General features: G+C 39.1%; 1 protein-coding gene across 1 annotated transcript in view; it reads left to right on the top strand.

Annotated features, from left to right (window-relative positions):
- Positions 1-24,649, top strand: part of CTNND2 (catenin delta 2) — a gene marked incomplete at both ends in the record, with an annotated part of 558,729 nt that overhangs the window by 354,287 nt on the left and 179,793 nt on the right. Inside the window, one exon of the mRNA XM_082315082.1 lies at positions 22,899-23,031. Coding sequence (XP_082171208.1) covers positions 22,899-23,031 — 133 coding nt within the window. The remainder of the gene's footprint in view (positions 1-22,898; positions 23,032-24,649) is intronic.

The raw sequence follows: 24,649 nt of genomic DNA, 5'->3' as shown, positions 1-24,649 counted from the left end.
CAGTGGATTAATTTATATATTTCATATTCTTTTTAGACACAGAAGATAAAACATGTTTTTATGCCATGTATCAGGAGAATCAGAAAGTGCCTCTTCTTCCGCTACTGCTGTTTTCAAAACTGTGGGCCCTAATTTGTGGTGCAGGAAAAGGTTTTAGTCCATATGCAATACTTCACAAAGTCTTCTTAAAATCTATTCCAGCAGTAAGCCGTGTTTTCTTACTAGAGAATCTTCCCACTCATGAAGTTGGGCCTTTTTTATTAGATTGAAGTATCGAAATTAGCCACATCCTGTCCTTTCTTCTGTGGAAGTGTGTTAGTCCTTAACCATTTGTCATCTGAGCTTTTGCTTTGAGAGTCCAAAACGATGTTAACAAGTGTGCTCCAAATAGCCTTTTGGATTAGGTCTGTGATTCTCCACAGTCAACTGCCATTTTCCACACTGCCCCGACAGTGACGGCCTAACTTAACACATTTGATTTATGAACAAGTAGAATGACCCAGCTACATGGACCACAGCAGTGTTTGACATTTAGAAATGTAGGATAAGAGTGAAGATTTTAGCAAAACATAATTGTCTAGATGAAATGTACGTTTGTACAATGAAAACACTACCAAAAAAAAAAAAAAAAAAAAGCCCTACTAGAAAATCTAAATACTCATTCATGCTGTTTGTGGTAGAGATAAATTTTAATGTCTTCACACTCCAGAGCAGCAAAAAAATCCATTAGCACACAGATTCTCACAGTCATTGACTGTGTGGGAAGATACAGATGGGTTTTTTTTCTTCATTGCAACAATATCACTAACAGCAGGAGCCGAAACATACTATGTCATGTCAACCTGAAACAAATTAGGATTTAAGAATCTAATAAAGTTGGGATTGCTCAGTAGTGCAGTTTGCTAACAGAATGTCATTGCACACAAATGGTGTGTGTTCAGAGCTGGGTAGCTCTGGCAGTTAAAATACATGCGTTTCCCCACTGAGCCGAAATGCCAGCAGCTACCCCACTGCGGGTTTTAGTGTGATACGCTAATCCCAAACTTTCCTCGGCACTGGATGGTGAAAGAGGTGTATGGCCAAACAATTGAACTGAACTTCAGTTCCATTAGGAAAACTGCCTGGTAACCTTCCAAAAACTTAAAATCTGCCTAGATCAATGGTTACCATACTGTGATGCACAGAATTGCACAGATTCAAATAAAAAAGTATTGATATAATCTGTGCTATACATAATGAAAATGTTTTACAATAATATTACTGTTTTTTTTCTTAAGACCTAAGGCATTAATTGCATCAATTTTGTGTATTATTTCTATTACAGTACGAAAGAAACCAAAAATGTAATGGGCAGACTTCTCATTTTATTACAAAGAAATGTAAATGTTTACGTATTTGCTTCATATATAGCCAGGGCTAAGAAACCTTTGAAAGCTAAATAGCTCACTGTGCAAGTGTCTTAAACCTGATTTGAATTCATGGTCACAGCCACATATGTACAGTCTGAAAGAAAAATTTGAATACAGAGATGTTAATGGTATATACTGTCCCTCTTGTTTTATTAGTGAAAAAAGAAACCTCATTTAAGTGTGCACTGTGTTAATGACAGACAGTCAACATAACTCCAAATTCAGAATAGTCTATAAGAAATATTGCAAATGCAAAGCCATGGTATCCTTCCAGAAATTTACTGTCCTCAGCTCAGTTGTTTTGTGAAGCAGGACACAGCTGTCTTGATCCCCAGTGTCAACAGCGCGTGTTAGAACGCTTTGTACAGACACAGCTCTTCTGTGTGCTGATAGTATCAGCCTGACCTCCTTCCCGCTGCAAAGATTTTTTTTTTAACTGCTGTGTTTGAAAACAAGATTGTTGTATATATGTTATATATATATATTTATATATATATATGTATATATTTTTCCATCCACTTCAGAGAACTCTCTGTTCTTGAATTAGCTGAAAGTGTTTGAACATGAGTGTCATACAAAAACTAAAATAAATGTTTTTACAACTATTTTTTTCCATGTAATAGAAAAGGCATGTTAAACATATGTTAGAAAAACTTTGGGGTCTTCAGGGTCCAGTTGAACGGTGCAGAAAGACATCTTTTGGTTTTGTTCTTCTTTTGCTTAACCTCCAGTGTACAGGTTTGTGCTTTTTTAAAGCTAATTGATGGTAAAGCAGGAGATGCTGTATTTTTTTTCCCTATCTCTGTGCCTGACTGGACAGTTGGACCTCATTATCTTCCAGTGTACTGATATTTCCACAAAATTTAGCACTATTAGTTGTCAGTTTCGATGTGCGTGGAAAGATTTTAGAAAGGAAAGAATAAAGTATTTGTAACTTGTAAGGTTTTCTAGATCTGTACTTAAGATCGATGGCTATTTAAAGGAGAAGAAAACTCATCTCTGCTACTTACACATCCTTTACTGAAATAAAAACAGTAGCGGAACATCTATATGGAAAGTGAATATTCTCTTTAAAGACAAAAAGTTAGAATAGAAAGTTAGAGGGAAATGCAGAAATCTTAGTGATTAACTGAAGAAGACTTCCTGCAGCACACATTTTCCAGGCTGACTGCACATTTTAGTGCTCCTTGGGGATGTTTTATGGCACCACTTTCTTGTGTCTTAGGAGCTGCCGGTACTGCCTTGGCATCCTTTGCCTGTACTGGCAGAAAGCTGTCCCAGGACTGCAGTGTTCTGCAGCTCATTGCTACTTCTCTCCGTGGATCCTACAGAGTTATAATCTGGTAATTCCCTGCTCTGCAAGAGTCGGAGGTCAGTGTCCTACCAATGGTAGGACAACAGTCTTAAAGCAGATACTTATATAGGTATTTTTGGTTTAGTTTCACAAAGGGGAAATATCTGGGTTTTTTTTGTCTGCTTACCATGTATATGCCCATCTTTGAAATGGGAATTCTGGTACCAACAGATACTTGAAAGCCCACTTACTCTGAATATAGCTTAAACTAAGTCTTCACAGAAATCATTATTTATTTTTTCTTTGTAGTCCTTTGACTAGTCTTCAGCTTCCAGCACTGCCACGTGAATCTCACAGAGAACCATTAGGGTTTTTAAGCCTTATCAGTCTCATTGTCACTCAGCTGTGTGCTGGATGGTCTTACCCTCTTCTGACATCCCATCTGAGTTTTAGTGATAGTGAGCATTAAGACATCATTATGCAGTATGGTTCAAAACAGATCACATGAAAATATTCATAATTATTGCTTAGTTCTTTGCCTCCATGACAGCTCTAGGAAGCGTTTGAATTCTCATGGATTTTTAATTTCTGGGATTTTGTTACAGACATTAAAAATGCCTCAAGTTTTTTACATGACTAGAAAACCTCTGAAGGTTTTAGAATAGGGGGAGAGATGTGACATTCTGCAGCTTTGGTGTCACGTAGTGGTGGGTCCCATGCCTTTTTTTTTCTTTTTTTTTTTAAAGGGCAAAGAAATTGCCCTTTAAAATTTCATGAGCTCTTATCTCTACAAAGTGGGATTTGCTCAAACTCCTTTCATCATTTCAGCAGCTCCTTCAGTCAGTGCATCTCTAAGGGCTGGACACACCTGGTCCAGTCATGGTCTGGGTATGCAGATGCAGTTTTCCTTCAGAGGAACATTCAGCAGCTTGGGCAGGCTCCTGGCTGACTTCTCTTCCTTGGGGTTCACATAGCACGAAGTAGTCACAGAGAGTAAATCATGTGTTCCCTCCTCCTGAGTTCAAATGGGGCTTTGGACTGTTCAGGTTATGCTGAATCTTCATAATAAACTGTAGTATAGTTCTTTGGTTTAACACTTTGATGTGTAGCGAACCGCCCATCAATTAGTCCAGTCGTACGTAGAGATCATGGGAATTTGGCCAGCCACCAAATAAACAGACAGTGGGTATGTTTTAAATGTGCAGGGCTCATAACTGTATCTCACAGCATGCCTTCTCAAGCAGTTTTTCCTTAAAACCCTTACTCTGAAATGTGTAGAAGGCAAGAAGAAGGTATGTCTGCAGTATGTCAATAAACTCTTAAAGTTACGGAAATGTTGTTTGGCTCGTGAGTTTTACAATCAGCTGAAGATAGTCCTGAAAAGACATAGGAGAAGGTTTAAAGTGGGAATAAATGCATTCCTAACGATTACTTACCAGAACTGTGAATAAAAGAAGATCAAAAATGGCTTGATTAGTTCAGTTACCTATTTCCTGGTTTAGTGTTACTTGATCGATGCCCCAGGGCATTTATACCAAACTTGTGTCCTCCTTCCACGATCAGTTAATTACTCATGAAATAGGCACACAGCGTATTTGATCTCCAACTCTGAAAAGCCTTCTCCGGGATAACAGAAAAGCCCATATCATGTTCCTTGTTCTCCCTCATTTACATTGTACTTTCCTCATGAAGCAGCCCCCTGAGAGTCTGATGCTGTGCCTTGTATGGCTGTAGATAGCATTTATGAAAAAAAAAATGCATTGGACAAAATGCAGTGTCAAACTCTAACACACAAATTGCAATTAATAGAATTTGCGGCAATGAATTTCAATCAAAAAGAAACTCTTCAGTAATTCAATTTTGTCATCACTTAGGATGGAATAAAACATGCCATGTAAGTATGTGGCTTCAATATAAAAATTAAAATGTCTGAAAAGTAAATCCAGTGCTGAGCAATCATGTTGGTAACTAAAATTTTGACAGTTCAAAAGGTTATCCCTTTTTGACCCAGAAAGAAATTGGTGCCAAGACGAGCAGGATTCTCCAGAAATGTAAGCTTCTTACCTGGTTATAGTGGGTGGTGAAAGTGTTTTTATGGAAGATGGCGGGAGTAGTATTTAGATGTTCACCAGTTGGTAAAGAATTGAGACAGCTCAATAGATGATGATAAAGGCTGATAGGTATTGGTGAGTCTGATGAGTGGTATCAGATAAATACGGGACTATTCTGTTTGCATGTCCCAGACCCATTCAAGATTTGACATAAAATTGCTGTTGAGAGTATGTAAAGTAAAACGCAACTTTTCAGGCAGATGAGTTTTCCTTTTGACATCTTGGTATCGATGAGTCGTTCCATTATCACATTAAAAACCAAGAGCAAGTCTAACTTGCTAAAACAGTCATGAAACCTCCCCAGGTGTTCAGCTGTGAGAGGCATTCACGTGTTTTATTGACAACTTGGTAAAAGAACAGGTAAAATGCTGGCTTGACGTGCCATTTTTTTAAGTGCTGTCCTCAGTGAGTATTTGTGATTGACCATACTTGCAGCTGCATAAACTGGGATTATTTTCAATGAACTGAGGAATTTTTTTAAGCCTCTCTTTCTCTCTTTATGTATGTATCATGTATGTATTCTCCAATCAGCGTCGGTTCTCAGTACTGGGATACAAGGACCCTATTCCAAGGAAATTCAATATTTAGGGGAAGAGGAAAACACCTGACAACATAAATGAAAAACAGAACCTCTTTAGGCATGTGAAACAAATTGTCTTTTACTAAGCTGCTCATTTCCTTTTTCCACAGTGCTTGCTTAACAAATTGTAGTCAATAATCTGCCTCCTGATGGTTCTTTTTGTCTCAGATCTTCACCTTATTTAAAACCATCTACGTCTCAGTGACTACTCTGCACCTCTATGGCAGCACGGGTAATAATAGTTTGCCCTGGAGTTAGTGATTTTTACAGCAAGCTCTCAAAAACCTTTCGGAAGAGCCTTTCAGAAGGGCCTTTTTTTATAGGCAGCAAAACAGATGTATAGAGAGATGAAATGACATGGAAAAGATAACAATACATTTATGCCTCCCATTTCCTTGTCTCTTGCTGTGCTTACTCTGCATGATCTCTGGCTGACCTACAGGGTTTTTTTTCTTGGTTTAATTCATTGAGTTTGTGGCTGTGAGTATATTGCTTTGCTTTTATCTCATGTCTTCAAGCCATAACTCTTTATCTCCTGACTCAAAGCTGCAGGACTGAAGGCCAAAGCTGAATTTCTTTCTTCTCTTCTCAGTGCTCTGATGCTCTGGAAAGAAAAATTGGCAGAGCTAAATAGCTGTCAAGGAGAAAGAACAAGACAAACATAGCAGACCAAGATTTTCAAAATTGGCTAGTAATTTTAGATGCACTAATTTTGGGTGCACAGTTTGACAAAGGAGACTCATTTACAGCCAGGCCTCTGTAGTTTGACAGGCAAAATCATTAGCATCTTTTGATAATCTTGGCTACCTTAGTATTTTTTTAGATAACCTGATTTTAAACAGATAGCTAAAATGAAATTGTGTTAGAAAAGATAATTAAAGTCTCTTGGAAATGATGACTAATTTTATTGCTTGTGTATTCTGGTCTTAACTATAACAAGAAAAGTTAACCTTCCAGGAAGGGTTATTATTTGGCTTCTGGCAAGCTGCCTTTTGATTTCTGATGTGTTTAACTCCAGTTCAAGGGATGGCTTTAAACAAAAGGCTCAACTGCTGTTGGCTTCGTGTTGCAAACTGATGGGAGCTGCAAAGCTGAGGCCGCGAGCAGACCTGGCTGGTGCTGGTTCAGAGCAGGCAACAAGATGCCTGTCCCAGGAGCATCCTCCTAAGCAGCCCTGGGCTGAAAGGCCAGGCAGGTTTTGCAGGTGCCGAACTAGGTAGCCATGGCCTTGCTGCCTCTCTACCCGCTTCTGCCAAAGCAGGGGCTGCCTCAAAATCGGATTGCATCACTCCCAGGGGGAAGGCAGCATCAGCAGCGGAGCGGCTTCCTCGGGCATCTTCTTCAGTTTGCCTTGTGCTTTTGAATCCTCTTGAACTGGCTGTGTTTGTATAGTCTGGAGACAGTAGTTGATGCATCATTTATATGTCTGAATAAAAATAAAAGTTATTTTATAACTTCATTTATGATGTATTTCCTTATCTTAAATTCTAATCAAGCAGAGTTTGCCTAGTTGTACATATTCCTAAGAAAGCAATAAGTTGAAATAGGTATCGCCGACTTGTTTTTCTCCAAGAACTGATCTATCAGTTGCCTTTGCTCTGAATTTCTGTTGAATTTTTAGGATAGCGTTACGTTTTTAGGATAACACGTTACGTTGCAGCAGCAGGAGTCAGTGACTGATTAGTATGCAGAGATCATTTTGGTCCTGGTCTTGCTTAATAGTACTAACCTCAAAATAAAAAGTTAATTAGAGCGAGTAAAGTTATTAAAAGTGCCTGTGTGATTTAAAGCTGAAGTCTACATTTTCAGGAGAGTCTTAGGCATTTTGGAAACCTGATTAAATTAAAATCCTTTATGAGGTTGCATGAAAATAGGACTTTGGCTTTAAATCACCTTGGTGATTTTGAAAATCTTACTCAGTGTCTTTCATCATCTCACACAATAAATGGTAATCCTTCACAGGTGAAATTGTCTTTATACCATTTGTAGCTATGGAAGAGCGCAAGGACATCATCACCAACAGCATATATTTAGTCAAAGTCCTTCACAGAACCCAAGAGCACTTCAGATAACAGTTCATTTTAAACTACCATTATGTAGAAACAGTTAGATGAAGACACAAGCAAGTATTTTTTTCATTTTAGTTCTTTGCTGTCAGGAGAGACTTGTGGCTGTTTGTGTTGTGGCAGAGGTTATATTTCATAGCCCAGATGTATAAATCTGATATATGCTGACACCCAGCGCATCACGGGCTTAGGCAGGAGAAGAACAAGATGAGTCAGAGGGTTGCTGAGGGCAGGCAGAGCCTTTCCTCCAAAACTCCTCGTTCACATCAAGTACAGCAGTACTCGGGTGCAGTTGTCCACACGCCTCCGCATACACGTTGTCCGCATTGGCCCACAGAAAACTAGTTTGGCGTTGTCAGCCCGAGTACCAGGGAATAAAGTGTCCATAGCAGGCCCAGTTGCTACTAACTGGGATTCTCGTTGCTAGATCCTCACCATCAAACCAAACACTAAACACACGTGGAGGCCGATGTGTCTTTTCACCTACAGTGACTCTCTTCAGTGGGAATTGACTGCCCGCGTTTCAATTAGTGTAAGAGATTAATTTTCTTTTTGAAGGAAACTAATACACTGAATGGGACAATGAGTAATCTGCTGGCTGCCCTTGGTGAGGGGGGTGAGATGTGGTGACGGGGTGAAGGAGCTGTGAAGAACATGGAACCGCTTCTTGTGAGGTGGCTGAGGGACATCTCAAGCCCTTTGAGTGTTTTGCCTGTCTTCTGTGAAAGCATCTTCAGGCGCTTGTGATAGCTAGATAGTATTGAATTCGTATTCTGTTTTATATGTATTATCTTGGTAATATAATAGGTGTTTAATGCCGCTCTGCCTGTCTCCCTTTTTCTACTTGTCTAGAATATCCTTGGTATTTAAGACCAACCCTTATGTCAGCTTCCTTATTAAAGAATGTGCTGTGGAAATTATGCTAATTAAGCTGGAGTGTAATTATGGGCTACAAAGATTATTTCACAGTCAGAATTGAATTGTTGTAGATAAATGTGCATTAACTTAATAGTGTGCAGCTAATTAGTTTTGCTATTTACTCGTAGAAGTTAAAAAAAAAGGACATAATCAGTTATACAAAAGCTTGAGAAATGAAAATATTGCAAAGCCAATGGGAAGCGTCCTCTGAATCTCTCTTCAATTATCGTTTTGCTGGAATTTTTCTTAGTCTTCCTATTCTGAAATTACAATGGGCACAAGTAGCTAATTAACATATTTAACTTTATTTCTACTTAAAATATGCATTGTACAAGTAAAATGTATGGTTGCCCGTTTGACAGTTACATATCTGTAATTGATCCTGAAGTGTTTACGACATCATTATGTCTTGTGCTCTCCACAAAAGGTAAAATATTTTAGATCTCATTATGTAGGCAATGAAGGTAGAGACTTTATTTGCTGTGCATATCTAACTTTATTTTTCATGTTCGTCAGCAAGCTGAAATTTGTGTTCAGTATGTTTTAAGGGAGGAAAGACCTAAGCACTTACACACTGGACACATAAACACTAAATAACACTTATAATATTGCAGGTGCATAGTAATGGTAAAGTACTGAAGACCAAAGAAAGCTGAATTACTTTATTTTCCAAGTTCTAGCTGGACCCTCGTCTGAAAGACTGAAAGTGTTCAGGAGTTTGCCAGCAAACACGTAATTTTTTATGTTCCAGAAATATCCATGTTTGCTGTACTTCTCAGACATCCACGACTGTGAAAAGAAGGCTGTAGAACATTCTCCTTAATGTAAATTAGTATCAGCTTCTGGGAAAATCTAATATAGCCATTTGATTTGTGCATGTAAATTCATATATAGAAATTCTTTATTAGCCAGCTGTGAGCGTAATATTTCTTCCATGGACTTCGGAGTGAAAGAGACTCCAGTATAAATTAAAGTAGTGGTTAAAAAGTGCAGTCTCAAACTGAAGTGTGGTGTGCTTTGAACTTCATCTGCAATGTTGCCTACAGAGCTTTGCTGTATGATCACGTTTCTTTATGCTCCAATAAAAAAATGTAGAAGAGGGAGATGTTTTTATGAAACGGAGAAAAATCATTTCAATAGCCTATGTAGTGACTTTTCCACTAATAAATAAATAACGCCAGGTATCATATCCTGTGTTGCAAAACAGTTCCACAGCTTTTCCACACTGAGTTTTAATGAAACTGGATATCAGTTTCATTTTATCAGGTTATATCAAGAACGCAAGCTCCTATGTGAATTCATATTCGCCATTAGAAGGAAACTTATGAACGGCAAGTATTGACACGGACCTAAAAAAATCTCAGACTTTTCCCACTCCCAGCCTCCCCTTGTGCAAACAACACAGCTGAAAAATCTGTGAACTTCATTGTGTTTGAACTTGACTTTGAAATTTGCAGCAGCAGTTTGAAATATGAATTTCAAAATCATACAGATGACCAAAAATGTAAAATTATGGATGTGTAAGAAACATATTTATTCTGTTTGCAGACATCAGTGGCTATTAAAAAAGGAAAAGGGGAAAAAAAAATCAAAATTTCTTCTGTGTCATGTGTGACAGGCGGTTGGTTGCCAGCCCAGACAGAGAGCATTTGTGTCTGTTCCATGCAGGCATGCTCGTGTCTTCCATAAAGCAGGTTGTGCTGTCCAGCCTTGATCCGAGCGTAACTCAGGGGAGGAGAGGGAAGGAAATAAACCGTTATCAAAATGGGTTCAGTCTCTGTGAATGAGGGTTGATAGAGATGAGTGGAACCACCTGTCATTACAGTTTTCACCAGTCCAGCAAATGAACCCACTATTCATTTTTTGGGAGCATTTTAGAGCAAAATCTAATTTCTTAAGTGATAATCTAGTCAAAAGCAAATAGATTCATTTAGGTTACACATGCTACATGAATTGCACATACTGCAGAATCAATGCTTAAGTCTTTAAGCACAGTTTAAACTACTTTGAATTATATCAGAAATTATCTTATAAACAACTCTGATATCAGTTGCTTGGTTGCACGTAGCCATGATCTGAGCTCGGTCGCTGAAGTCTGAAGCAATCGTTCATTTTAGAGCTATGGGTTGTAAATACTGGCTGTTTTTATAGCTGGAGTCAGTGCTGTCAACTGAACACATAGGGGACAGTTTCAACATTGGAGGGAGCGGCGTTGTTCTTTCAGCTTAAATAAGGAAATTTTGGGGGGAAAAGGTTACCCAAAGTCTGAAAAGGAATTAGCTCTGAAGTGAAAAAGGGAAAAGTGCAATTCACGGTCTGTACTTCTTGCAGTTGGCAGGGTATGCAGGGTATCACACACCAGCTAAATTCTTGGGTCGGTGAAGGTAATGGGCACTGGAATTCAGTATGTATCACATGAAAAATCCCACCCAGAACACGTTGCATGGAAATAAGTACCATACAACTAACTCATCCTTCTTCTGTAGGTAACTGTACTTCCACAGGCTGAGGAAAGAGTTTTGATAGGTTGAGGCACATATTTTCCCTTAATATAGTCTAGTTTCAAAGACCTCTTTAAGATATTGATTCTGATTTCTAAATGACAGATCCTTGGCAGTATTTCTCTCATTCGTTAATAAGGGCAATTGCCCCGAATCAATACCGTGATTATTTTCTGCAGTGGATTTATTAGATATATACAGTGTTTCACAGTTCAGCTGGAAACATTTCTGCAGAAGTGCTGTGCAGAACAGTCTGCAGCCTCATTCTTTTTGTAAAGGATAGAAAAGTCGTGTCCCAGTTGTAACCCGATAGGATGGCAACTAAGAGAGGAGCTGGTTTTCCCCGTTCAAAGGATGTTTTTCTGTGAGTTGCATTTTACTGAGGTAAAACTATCAAATATACATGCGTCTATTTTACATTTATTTAAAATCTACAGCCTACTTCTGCCATAAACTCCGAGTATCGTCCATGTAAAATATTTTTTCTCTGATTTGGCTTTTGCATTATTTTTTTAGGTAAGACGCTGTTCTTGGTCCGGTTTTGTTGCTGACGCAGCAGTTGAGGGCTGTGAATTTCCCTGATGTTGTACTGGTAGCACTGGTGGTACTTTCTGTTAGTCTTAGCTGTCCATTGACGAGCTTGTCATTCTTCTGCTGGCTTTTGTGTCGTTGCGGAGGCTCTGGGTTATCCTGTGGCCCAAACAGAGAACAGAAATGTTATCGTGTGAGATACCCGGCTAGAAACCATCCTTTCTCCTTTTACTCCTCCCTGCAAGTGCAGAAACACAGCCTTGTTTTCTGATTTAGTACCCTGAAAAGGGGGATACGTATGAGGTTTGTTGGTGCTTTGAATAGAAGCAGACGTGATTGAAACACCCTGTTGGAAACAGCAACAACAAGGCAGCACCCCTTCTGAATGGATATATGTGACAATTATTTTTTTTTTCCATTTATAATCTGAAACTGTTGTTAGGGTCAACAAAATCTGAGATTGATTAAAATTTCCCTGCAGGAGGCCATCTTTAGCTTGAGCAATGTATGCTGCAGCATACATGCCAAATAGCAGGAGCCTTGCAGTCAGAAATTGGCTTTGATGGCCCAGAAGGTCTCTTCTTGTCCTGCACTCCCCTGAAATGCTGTCCAGATCCTCTGCGAAAAATTCTTGAAAACCTTTTGCAGTCAGCTAACAGTAAATCAGTGTATTCAGTTCAGAGAGTTGAAAACTAGGGCTGAGGATTTAATAGTGGCTCTTCTAACTTTTGCCAGTTTTCTGATTTTTCCCCTGTGAGAGAGGCATGTAAGCGCTGTCTCTCTTTACCCGTGCCTGACATGAAGATGGTGTTATCTGTGTACTGCATTAGGAGAGTTCCCTAGAATTTCTGCTGTGCTTTGAAGTAGATGAAAGGCATGTGATGGGAAGTAGCAGTACTGTTTGAGTATCACTGCTCATTACTGGTGGATATTTTTCCTTCCATCCGACACCTTTCCATTTGAGCAATTTTTTAACAATTTGACTCTTTTGTTATTGATCCCGTGAACTTTCTGTCTCCCGAGTGTCAAGTATATCTTGCATTATTACATTGTTTTGGTAGTTATACATTGAGATACATCAAGCTAGGATTCAGGAGACCAGTTTTTTCATGCTTAATGAAAACTGAAATAAAGGCAGCAAAGAAAAGCCATTAGTCTGTATTTCCCTTTGACAAGAAGATCAAATTCAAGTGCACCTATAGAATTGTACAGCTTGCAAGTTTAATGAACAGCGTTAGTTCCTCTGCTTCTCTCAAAGATTGAATAGGAGTCTAGTTGTAAGAAAAGAAAATGAGAACAGTTTGTTGTTTGATTTTTTTTTTTAATTCAGTATTAGAAATTTATGTGGGTTTTTCTCTTGGCTTTCAAGACTTGGTGTTTCAGTGTGTCAGGGCAAATTCTGGGGCTTACCAATTTGTATGATATTTTGAGTCACCTTTAAGTTTTACTGTTTAATGGTCATTATTTAAGCATCAAAAGATTGTCCATTTTGAAGCTGTGCTCAGAAGGACAGGGAGTGCCGCAAAGTGTTAGAAAGATAAGAACGATGCCTGGGCGTGTATGTGTGGAGATAAGGTGAGAGTTGCTGCTGCGCAGTGACAAAGTAAGCCAATAATGCACTCGATGGAGTAATCACTAAAGAATGAGACAGTACAAGATATTTAGGATTAATACTTTCTAATATTTCAGATGGACACCCTTTCCTTGCCCCTACCTCAGCTGTAAAAAATATTTCTGCAGCTTGTGCTACACTGTGTGCGCTGTTGGCATTTCTTATTGTCTGCTGTTCGCACACGTAGAAAACAGCCAGTTTCTGTTTGCGGTGCTCCCTGCTTTCCCATGGCAGTCTGCAGGTTACCCAGATGGCGATCTGCCCATGCTTTGTGTGGTGGATAGGAGGGAAACATCCAGTTTGGTTGCTTTTTCATTTCCCCAAACCTGAAAAAGCTTGAGTTTCCGTCATCCCTGCTGGAGAAGGGTAGAAGCAGTTCTCCTCTCACCTCCCTGTCACTCGGGAGAGCTGCTGGGGCCAGAAGCTTGATCAAACGAAGAGAGCAACGGAAAGAGACGATGCTTGCGTTGTCACGTCAGTTGTATGAAACTCATTATGCTGAATAACATGACATTATAAGCTTCGACGGGAGAGAGAAAAGTCCCAACCTTTTGGGAACTCTTGTGGTGGTGGTGATTTAAGAAGGCAATGCGGATGCTCTGAGACTTTCAGGGAGTATTTGTGTGTGCCAGCTTCCTCTCCTGCAGATGAGCATGGTTGGAATTGTTAACGTTGATGCTGTTAGGCTAATGCTAAATTGTTCCTGCTGCTTTTTTGTTCTTCTTTTTTTTTCATAGCTGCAATGGTTAGGTGTCTTGATGCATGTGGGGAAATAAAATAAATATCTTCCTCTCTAAAGTGCTCCTCCCATTTTCATAGGAAAATCAGGGTCTTGTGGAGTAACATTTGTTCTTTGGAAAGCATACGTTTCTACGTAGCCAGATGGGAGCAGGACCTCAAAAACTTTTTTCTTCTGTTGTTGAAATACAGAAAGTTTTAAGAGCCTCTGAATGGGAATAGTAGTTCTAGAAAAGGAGACAATTTTGATGTACAGGTCTCCAGAGACAGAGAATCTATCAAACCTCGGAGAAAGGCGTTAAAGTAAATGACTGTGTCTGACAAAGTCAATGACAGAGTCAAGGCTGGAATCCCTTAGGTCTGTCTACTGTTTTAATCTCCTGTCTACGTTTCCACCTTTCTGATCTATGAGGAAAGCATATCCACATCTGTAACAACTGTTCCGCTGCTGAGCAACATTTCACAATCTTCTGAAATCTTCCCTGTGAAGCATGAACTCCTGTAGACAGAGAGAAGGAAGCATTAGCTAGTCTCTCAGGGAAGGGTTAACTTGGCATATTTTCACAGCTGCGATGTATTAAGCCCTCGTATTAATGATTAAGCCCTTGTATTAATGAATTACACCCTATGTATTAAGGCCCTTCTGTAGTAGGGGGTCAGAAAAATGTTATGCATTGCAGGGAGAAAGAAGATAAATTAGGCAGCTTAAAGACATCTTGATAGCTTACCTAATTTGCCTCTTACTCGCCTTTGCAGAAGCAGTCCCTGTATATGCAAATGCCTGCAGAGGAAGAGATAAAACGAGATTTTCAAGACTGTTCCAGCTCAACAGCCCCAAAAGACAAATGCCACTTTCTAACAAAGGACAACAAAAAAAACCCTGAACAAACAAAACAGTACAAATGGCAAAATTAAAGATATCCTAAAGCACTGAAGTCCCTAATTTTTCTCCACTCCTCACCTCACAGTCTAGAGGAGAGAGAACTTTATACCATCCATGGCAGGCTATGGCTACCTCAGGACACAGGCCACTTTTTTCTGAAAAGCTCCCAGTGAGGGAATTAAATACGCATAGATCAGTATCAATAGCATGAAAGATTATTTCATAGAGGTTCATAAATATATTTCAATTAAAAAGACATTTGTAAATTAAATCAGGGTAACCTTGAGCAGATAGGTCTTGTACCTTTGAATGTAATCCTGTTGTATTGGAGGCAGTAACCTAGAGCTGTAAATAGTACCACAGGGACCATTGTCATAAGATAATCTTTACTCAACTCTATCATCTTTAAAATCTCTTCCTCTTACAATGAAAATGTTCAAGAAGTCTGCAGACGGTTGAGCTCCAGACCATTTTTGTTACGTTGAAGTAGTTCTTGCCTCTTCACAAGCTCGCTTCTTATGGTTTTCTTATTTTAAAATCTAAATCACAGGTAGTAATGTAAAAACAGAAAAGTGATGCCTTTTTAGAGAACATATAGAGGATACAAAGGCAGAACTGCAGGAGGGTGTATTTGCCATTGTTCAAGTCAGTTTTAGCCCTTTCCTGGATCAGAGAAGTGATTTTTCAAAGTGCGGGATTAGCTCTGAGACCTCAGGTTTATGGTTCTGTTGAAGACCTGGGACACGCTGAGCATCTCCATCGCTGCTTGGCAGGGCTGGGCAGGAATCCCGTGCACCTGCCATAGCACATCCTTCTCTGCATCTCATTAGCAGGCACACATACATTGTAAAAACCACAGCTGTGATGAATCTGTGTAAGCACTACGGCATCATGGCTCTAGTTTAGGCCACATGGAAGCATAAACCAAGGAAAATGTCACAACCCGAGAGCAGCATCCAGGTTTTTGGCAGGATTGCAAAGTGTTTGTACAGCTGTTTTACATTCAGCTGTGCTAAATTTGAAATCTAGGGAAGACGTAAGCTACATGCTTAACTAAAAATAAAGTATATATTGAAGTGCAGTTGAATGTTGCTGACTGCTCATGTATTATACACTTAAATATTTAAATGGTACATTGCCAGAATGCGAAGTGTTGCCTGTTTGCATCGGTGAAATTATTGATCCGGTAGCGTGGGTCCAGGTATGGCAGATAGTATCCTAACACTGCGTATGCTAACAGGACGCAGTATACCTGGATCAGTAGATCCAGAGCGTTACTCAAATGAAAATCAGTAACTGTTGGGCTATCTTTCTAATGTTTACCTTCTCAAGTGCTGACAATCTCTGACATCAACTTTTCCCATATATCAAGTGTCATTAGACTCTGTAGTGAAATGCTTTCTCCTCTTTCCGATTCCATTTGTACCATTTGTACAGTTTTTTGCCTGCAAATCAAATTTCCAGTTGTGCATGTATTAAAAAAAAAAAAAATTTAGCAACCCAGCAATGAAGGGGTTATTGCGATCATTTTCTAATGTTACAAAGCCATTTGGCAAGCACGCTGCTCTAACAAAAGCAGCTCTTTGGAAAGTGTTAAGAACTCCATTAGAGGAAGAAGCAAATGGTGAAGACTTGGGAGATTCAAGAGTTGCAGGTTGGGTGAGATGCGTACACTTACTCTGATTGTGTGACCCTGGATGCGTTTGCATCAGTCACAGGCGGCACCCCACGTGGGCTGCAGTCTTCAGGTTGGAATAAACAATAACGTAGATGGATTTCTTTGTTTCATTAGAACTCATATTTTTATTCATAGAAGATATATCTACGGTGCCTTTTCTCTGTCCTTACTTCTGGTGCTTCCAAATTTAGCCTAAACTATGACAGATTATTTTGTTCCTGACTTTTCCAGTAGTCTGTGTTTGGTTTGTTTTTCATGAAAGGAGAAGACAGAAGTACAGGGAGCTCATTGGTGATAAGGGTTCATCGCTGCCCTAACGGGTTTGTATTAGGCCCAAACCTGCTGTTAGTACATCTTGTGGATATATGTTGTTCATATCGGCATGGGGCTGAAGATGAAGGTGATCTTGCTAGTTGTTGTACACTTCTTTGGCGAAGTTTGACTGGAGAAGACAATATGGTGAAGGGTTTTGAGGGGTTTCCAAAGTGAGTGGAACAGAGATTGACATCTCTGTCTTTTATTTCCTAAAATCGTGTGCTAAAGGTACCCAATCAATATTCATGTGTTACATTTTCAAAGCAAATACAGTAGTTCTGCCTCCTCTTTAAACTGTAGCAGATCATTCAGACCAGGCTGACAATCTGTGTATATGTATGTGCTTGCATATGGTGAAGTATGTTTGAAAAAGGGAAAATACTTTAAGGAAATAGTTCCAATTTTACTCCCAATACATTAAGTGTAATAAGTGTGTGTTCTATTTTGCTTGACCAGCTGTCATAGAATCACAGAAAGAAAATGAGGCTTCTTCCTCTTCATACCACAATCCTTGTCTGTGGATTATGTTCAGGTATTTTTGATTTATTTTACCAGTTACGTTTAACATCTTGCCTTTGCTCTTCTTAAGCGTACGAAGATAAAGTCCTTAGAGAGAGATTCCTATAGTATTGGTATATTCCCTTCCAAATATTTTTAATAGAAGTAAATTTCTCCCTTTAAACATGGGAGGTAGTTCTTTCTTTGATCTTCTCTTGGCTCTTGATTAGTTCTCCATGTGTTTGATCCTGAGCTGCATGTACTTTGTTTTTTCCTAGTACTACCAGAAAACCATTCTCACAGCTCTTCTTTCACAAATGAGGCAAAAGAGATTTTCAGGCTTTATTGAATTTTTGGGAGGCGGGGGCAGAAAAGGAAACAGAAGGGTATATCTCTATAGGCATAAGTTCAGCAAAAAGTCTTGCAGACTGGCATTAGCAATGCCACAATGTATATAAATTAGAAATCTAGGCAAGATTATCCTTAGCTCAGATTGTATTGTCTTTGCCTTTGAGCAGCACTTCATGTATGAAAACCTCTCCTTCACCAGTCTAAGACTGTCTCACATATACGCACGCGTATTAAGACAGGCAAGCGCATACGGACCAGTCTGGTTTAAACATATGCTTTTGTAATAAATATATCTAAAAATTGTGCATTCTCTTTCTTTGATAAATGCTTGGTGGTAGTTCGGTCTTTGTCAAGCATATGGTTCTTTATAGCAGGCGTCTTCACAGCGCTGCCTTTGGGGAATGCTGCTGAGACAGGAATAGCTCTGGGTGTCAGTGCTTGCCTGCGCCAACTGCTTGATCAGATGTGATCTGCTCTAATAATGTAGATCAGAAATAAGAACCCAAGCGCTCGTGAGATTCACTGTGACCAATGGATGGAGCGTAGACAGAGCCATCACACCTGCTTCTCCAATGCCGTGTAGAAGCGATTGGTATCCGTAGTTACCAGCTGGAGACCTATGCTTTTAAAAGTTATTTTGTAGCCTTTTTAAAATCAGTGCAGATATGGATGTAATGGGAATTTTGGTTTTGCTTTTCTATGTGTCACCAGCATTTGCAGTGGCAGAAAAAGGAAATTCTGGCATAATTCAAGCAGATATTCAGATGCAGTACGTACTCTGTATTCAGCAGCACCTTTCAGTGATCCCACATAGGCAGCGCACTCAGGCGTGTTACTAACAATCTCTCTTAAGTCTGCATCTCCTTTACTTTCTGACATGTGTATGTGATATGTGATATTCCTGCAGGAGCAGGAATTGGTTTTGAGGCAATACTTGCTGTACCCAAGTCAGCCTGGATTTCTTGGTGCTACTGCTTCTGCTGCTCTATCTCAGAGTTGTGTCTCATGTCCAGCTCCTTGTTGACTCCCTTCAGTTGTTCACAGATAAAATGTAGCCTATTGTGGTAGTGTAGGCATACATATTGCCAGCTTACAGAAAACTCAGCATTCCCCTTTGTGTCCTTTTCCACCCCTGGAACAGTAGCCTGCTGTAATCCATGGAACATCTGCCTTAGTCACCACTTCAAGCTAAAACCTTCTGCAGGAATCAAAGTAAGATCAATCCTATGTTCCTAGAGCACAGTTTCCATGAAAGAAAGAAGGTGGAACACCTTGGCATGCTTTGGACAGTCTCCTCAGATGAGGACGCTTCCTAGAAATAACGCACTTTTACAACCTGCCGAAATATTTGGAGCGCACGGCAAATGCTGCTTTCCAGCCAGAGCTGTGAAGTTCTTGCACAGCTGTGATTCTCTTGTGGAAAAACCCACACCACCACCACCAGAAGCCTTTAGCTGACCTGAACAGCTTAATGTTGGTATTCCAAGGGAAACGGAGGCGATAGCAGAAGATCTTGAATGTGCAGATGCTAGCTTACTCTTCATTTTTGGATCAACTCCACAGATACTGTTTGATAGCATTCTCAAAAATTGCATGCCACGCACCTCCTCAGATTTACTCCAGCCTTCTGGCTTGTTTCACCATCTGTGTGGATCGCCTCGCTCAGATTTTGTAAGCATGGGGATGTTGATAAAGGACACAGGCTTAGCTAGTGTTTGTTTAGGATGTTCACTACAGTTTCAAATTTTGTTTAGTTCTACTTCATAATTTTACTAGGGATTGGATCCTCGTATGTTGCCAGTTTAAATAATTTGCGTGTGGCACAGTATCAGATGTTTCACAGAAATGGAGGTAGATTTGATTTTCATTATCCTTCTCCCTTCCTTTCATCTGACCCTTATCTTCATCAAGTACTGAGCCTACTACTGCTTTTTGTTGGTAGGCAGTAAAAGATATTTTGCTATCTAATTTCAGTTACCTTTCCAGGGTGCTACCCAGTTTATTCCAGCTCTTGACTTCAACATACCTTCCTTCCCTACCAGTTTATTTCTCTTACTTTTTGTTTGGCTCTCTGTTATAATATGTATTTTTTGTCATATACATGTGCTTAGAGCCATGGCCTGAAAGTTCCCCCACATCTATGCAAAATGTTCCAGATAGTTTTGTACCTTTGTCTTCAAGAAATTCCAGTCCTCCTCCCTTCTCAAGACCTCTGCCAGTTGACTTCATTAAGTAGCCTTCCTAACTTTTCATAATTAAGCCAAATTAAAAAAAAAGAATATTTAAGTTTTTCAAATCCATTTTAATAGAGCCGCAAGCTTGCTGTTCTTAAAAAAAAAATCCTCTCTTTCTCTAGCTCACTTTTTTTCCCACCTATAAGAGACTTGTATAAAAGAAATGAAAAATTTAAACCCCTGGAAATGAGTCCTTCTTGCCCTGAAGGCTGCTAAAATTATCACAATTATTCAAGCAGCCTTAACTGTTGACAGAAGTTTTTGTTTGTTTTATATAGCTACCGTATTTCATTTAGAAACTACTAAAAATATAATCATCTTAGAGACCATCTGCTTGAAATGACAGTGCATACTGGGGCTAAATTTTTAAACTTTTTTCCCTGCTTTTTTCATTCTCTCTCCTAAAACTGGTTACATGACAAACTCAGTGTTCAGCGCTAAGGGTTTCTTTTCTGAATTAATTTTCTACTTGCCTCCAATGTGCACACAACCATTTCCAACAAGTATTCACACATCAGTTATTTGATAGCTTTTCTTCTGGGTGATCAGAGGGGGAAAGTAGGCCCAGCCTTGTTTTCATATGTAAATACCATGTCAAGACTGCAGGTTCATCAGAACAATTAATTGTACCTTTGATGAGGGGACCTTTTCCTTTCGCCCCCTCATTGCCTCTTCTGGCCTGGATTCCAGGACAAGAGGAAGAAGAACCTGAGCTGGGTGTCAGGCTCCAAGGTGGACTACTGTACATAATGGGCTTCTTGTTTGTTTGTTTTGTGTTCAAGTAATACACATACTATGAAGGAGGAAATTTCCTTTGGGAGATAATTTGGTGATAGAAGTTCCAACACTTTGAAGTATAGTTATTTGGTGTAAAACAACTCATTGCAAGTGTTCCCCCTTGTTGTCGTACAAGCTGTTCTCTTGTGGTATTTTGTATCCTCCAAAATACCAACACCTGCACTTGGCATCTAGGATTGAAAATGAGAATAAATTAGAAGTGGAACTAGGATAATTAATTTGTCCTCAGTAAGGTTGGTGGGTTGGGCGTTTTTTTAGTGTTTTTTTTTTATTTTTATTTAAAAATATTTTCTGGAAGATGTCTTTGGTTGGCTGAGAGCCATGTGTATAGGAGGAAGGTCTAATGTGTTTGAAGAACGTGTTAACATGTGTTAACATGGTTAACTGTAAGAAAGCAAGTACAAGAGGAAGCTAACACATCAAATAACATTGTTTCTATCACCTCTGTCAATTCATGATTTGTTTATGGGCTTGTACTACCCATTCTTAAACAGAAATAAGTGCTTAACCGAAGAATCCTTTCCTTTTCATCTGTTAACAGAGTATACACGGAAAATGTGGTGTTTGCCATCTTCAGCTGCCAAAGTTTCTAGCCTTCCTTGATACCTTTTACAATGTTGTCTGACTTTTCAAAATACCAATTCAATGTTAAGATCTTTCTGAACGTATGCGAAATGTCTCTTGTAGAAGCTTCCCAACAGTCTGTATCATCTCAAGATTCATTGGAGTAGTCCATATGTGATTTATTATTACATCTTCATGGTTTCTTTGTATTAAACACTTACTGTGAAATTTAATATTCATGAGTTAACATCTGTTTTGTCAGAAGAGAAATAGCCGATGAAATACTGAGTGTATTTGTTCAGAGCTCCTATTTATATTCTGGATCTTCATAAAGATACAACTGTAATGACAACTCTCAATCTGGCAAACATCCCATATGAGAAGAGCACAGACAATACCCCTGTTCTGTAGTAATTCATTATTATTGTAAAATGAGTCTTGTTTCAATGAAATGTCTTGCAGAACTTGTACTTAAAGTGTGATGCCTGAGTTTACTTGAGACAGACTGCAGAGCTACTGTAAGCGTTACTGAAACGCAGGTGAATTCTCCCAGTGATGTACATACACTTGGCCTCGGTGCAGCAGAATCCCCATAATTTGGGAAGGAAACTAATGATCAGGAATATTTTTTCAAATATTATAGATAGACTCTGCAACAGCTCTTGTGGGGTTTTTTGGCAGTGAACTCCCAGGTGATCATGGTAGCTGCAACAGAGAACCTACAACCTTTTTCAGAAGTCACCTTTTTCCCATAATTTCCCTCTATTACCTTGTATGTGTAGCATTAGATGGAAGATGGTGAAAATATTTATATGGCACAAAAAAACTAGCTCTTAGGGAAAAGGCATGTGAGAATTAAGTATCTCATGCAGAGTGGCTGTGTGCATGTCTGGCTCTTGGGACACAAAGTCCAAAGCCATTTTCATGAATGATTTTACCCTTAAACACAGGGGGGAAAAACTCGCCTGAAGTGACAGATTGATTTTAAGTTCAGTTCTGGATGCTGCAGAATACCTGCTGAGATTTGTTCAACACGCTTGGATTCAGTTGTTTCATTGGATGCTAATGGTATTTCATGCTTTGTTGGATTAAAGAAAAGTGCAAAGACCAATTCTTTGTATTTGCCTAGCTGCTTTAGATTAAGCAGTATGAATGAAGATTTTAAAGTAATCCAATGTATAAGTGTTTATTGTATAATTGTAAAATTACAGAATCACAGAAGGGCTGAGGTTGGAAGTGACTTCTGGAGGTCATCTGGGCCAACCCTCTGCTCAAGCAGGGCCAGAACTGTATAATAGTTTTACATTGAGCACTGACCATATCTGGAAAAAATAAACCAAAAGACAAAATAGGTCATTGCTTTCTCTATAAGATAGCAATTTATATCAAATGAAGATTGCAGTAAGTAAAAAGGACTTTTTGACGAACTAGCGTTTCATAGCAAACCATTTGTTGTTCTGATTCTAGCCTCCGTATTTTAATAGAGAAACTATAATGGTATGAGCATGTATCTTCTTTTCTTATATTAAGATTTCAAAGAGCCATTTTTATTTAGGAAACTTCAGCAGTTAGAGAGCTAATTCTATAAAATTATTTACTCTAATTATACTTTATCTAACCTTCTTTTTTTGCAGAGAGGTACAGTTTAAAATGAAAAATAGCTTCATATTTGATTTAATGTTTGCTTTGAAAATAATGGGAAAAAAGACCAAGATTTTACTTAGACGTGTCTGTCTTCTTTGTTGGCCCAACTGTTGCCACATTTATCCACTAATAGCAGAATTTTTGATGAATCTTTCTTGTTTGTTTTCACACAGAGAGTTCGGATGGCGAGATCCAGAGCTTCCAGAAGTTATACAGATGTTACAGCATCAATTTCCCTCAGTACAGTCCAATGCTGCAGCCTACTTACAACACCTCTGTTTCGGAGACAATAAAATAAAAGCAGAGGTAAGATTCATAAACCCTTTTCTCAACAGTGATGCTGTCTGCCATTTAGCATCACCAATTATTTATATGTACTTTAAAAAGAGTTACAAAAGAAATCATGTATATATGTCTGGACCCATTTTACTCAAGCTTTCACTTAAGTCATTTGTTACCATTAGACAAAGTAAAAAATGCATAAAATATTATCGTCACTCTTTTTTTTTTGTGTTTGGTTTTGAATATTTTGATTGATTGCATACCATTTAAACACTGTATCAGTAGTTGTTCAGTAAACAGCTAGTGGTATAGTCTTGATCCCACTGAAGCATATGGGCGTTTCCTTAGGATTTTCAGAGAGAGATGTTTGGACACTAAATACAAACACAGAAGATGAAAATTAAGCAAAAGGATTCTGAATCAAAGCCTGCTTTAATGTATAATTGTGTGAATAGAGTTTAATTTCACTGGGTTTGCAGCTTGAACTGTGATTGTTGGTCTATGATCTTGAAATTCAGCGCAGATTGTATCTAAAATGTGATTCGAACAGCAATATAGACTTTGTTCTGTAGCTGATCGGTACTTCTTGCTTGCTTGCTCCCTGAGGTTAATGGGACCGGTTCAGCTTTTGGCACAAGTTAAAACAGAAGGAAGGCAGCTCTGAGGGATCTGACAAACACACAGGAGTCAATTAAAATTGAATGAGTGAAGCTGTTACCAGCCCCAGCTGCCTCCCCTGGCCCTCTCAGAGATACTGCTAATCAGGGCCATGTGGTGTGCACATAAATCTGTGCCTCTACTGGCATCATTTAGCCTGGCATGTAAAGGTAAACTGAGATCAGGATCTGCTATTGCTTATTTGTCAGAACTGTGCGGTGATGCTGGCTTGCTAGTGCTTCATTATCCTGAACCTTAGCACATACAGGTCTGTGGGTCTATCCAGCTATAGCAGCTTTCCCTTCTAGGCTTTTTCACACTGAGGAAATTCCCGAGTGAGTAAGTAAGTATATGATCTGCTGGCACTGGCAGAGCTGCACTGGTTGCGTACATCACCTCAAACATCTTAGAAACAGTAATTAAAAAAATATTTACATGAACGTTAAAGTGAACAATGTTTCTGCACTGGAAAAGAGAACTCTGTTACAGGTATGGCTGAAAATTTTAGCTGCACGCTCTCCCCATACTCTTCTCATCCTTATTCACAAATTAGTTTTTCAATAAAAGAATTGATTAATCTCTGAGAAAGGCAGTTAAATGATTAGAGCAATTTATTCATTGTACAATCTGTGCTTCCTCCTGTTAGCCATAGATTGAGAGCCCTTAGGTAGCTATCACATTTGAGAGAAGAAGATGGTTTGATTTTCGTTGCTAACCATTTGGGGAAGAAGACTGATTGTTGTTGATCTAACCCATCCCACTAGGACACCAGCCTTTGTAAGCTTCAGGCTCATGAGCTGGAAGGGTGAAGGTGAGTATACAAAACAGTAGAACACTAGGCAGCTCTCTGAGCTTCTTCTCTGAAAAAGGATAACAGATAAAATGAGGATTTCCCCCCTTCATTTGTTATTATTCAGGGCTTTGATATATTCCTCACTCCATAATATACATAAACTGTCTTTGGAAACAAGCCAAAGTACATTTT

This window comes from Platalea leucorodia (assembly GCF_965183815.1).
Source record: "Platalea leucorodia genome assembly, chromosome: 1".
In the NCBI taxonomy this organism is placed as follows: domain Eukaryota; kingdom Metazoa; phylum Chordata; class Aves; order Pelecaniformes; family Threskiornithidae; genus Platalea; species Platalea leucorodia.
The sequence above is the reverse complement of the archived record's forward strand: the minus strand, read 5'-3'. Positions and strand labels throughout refer to the sequence as shown.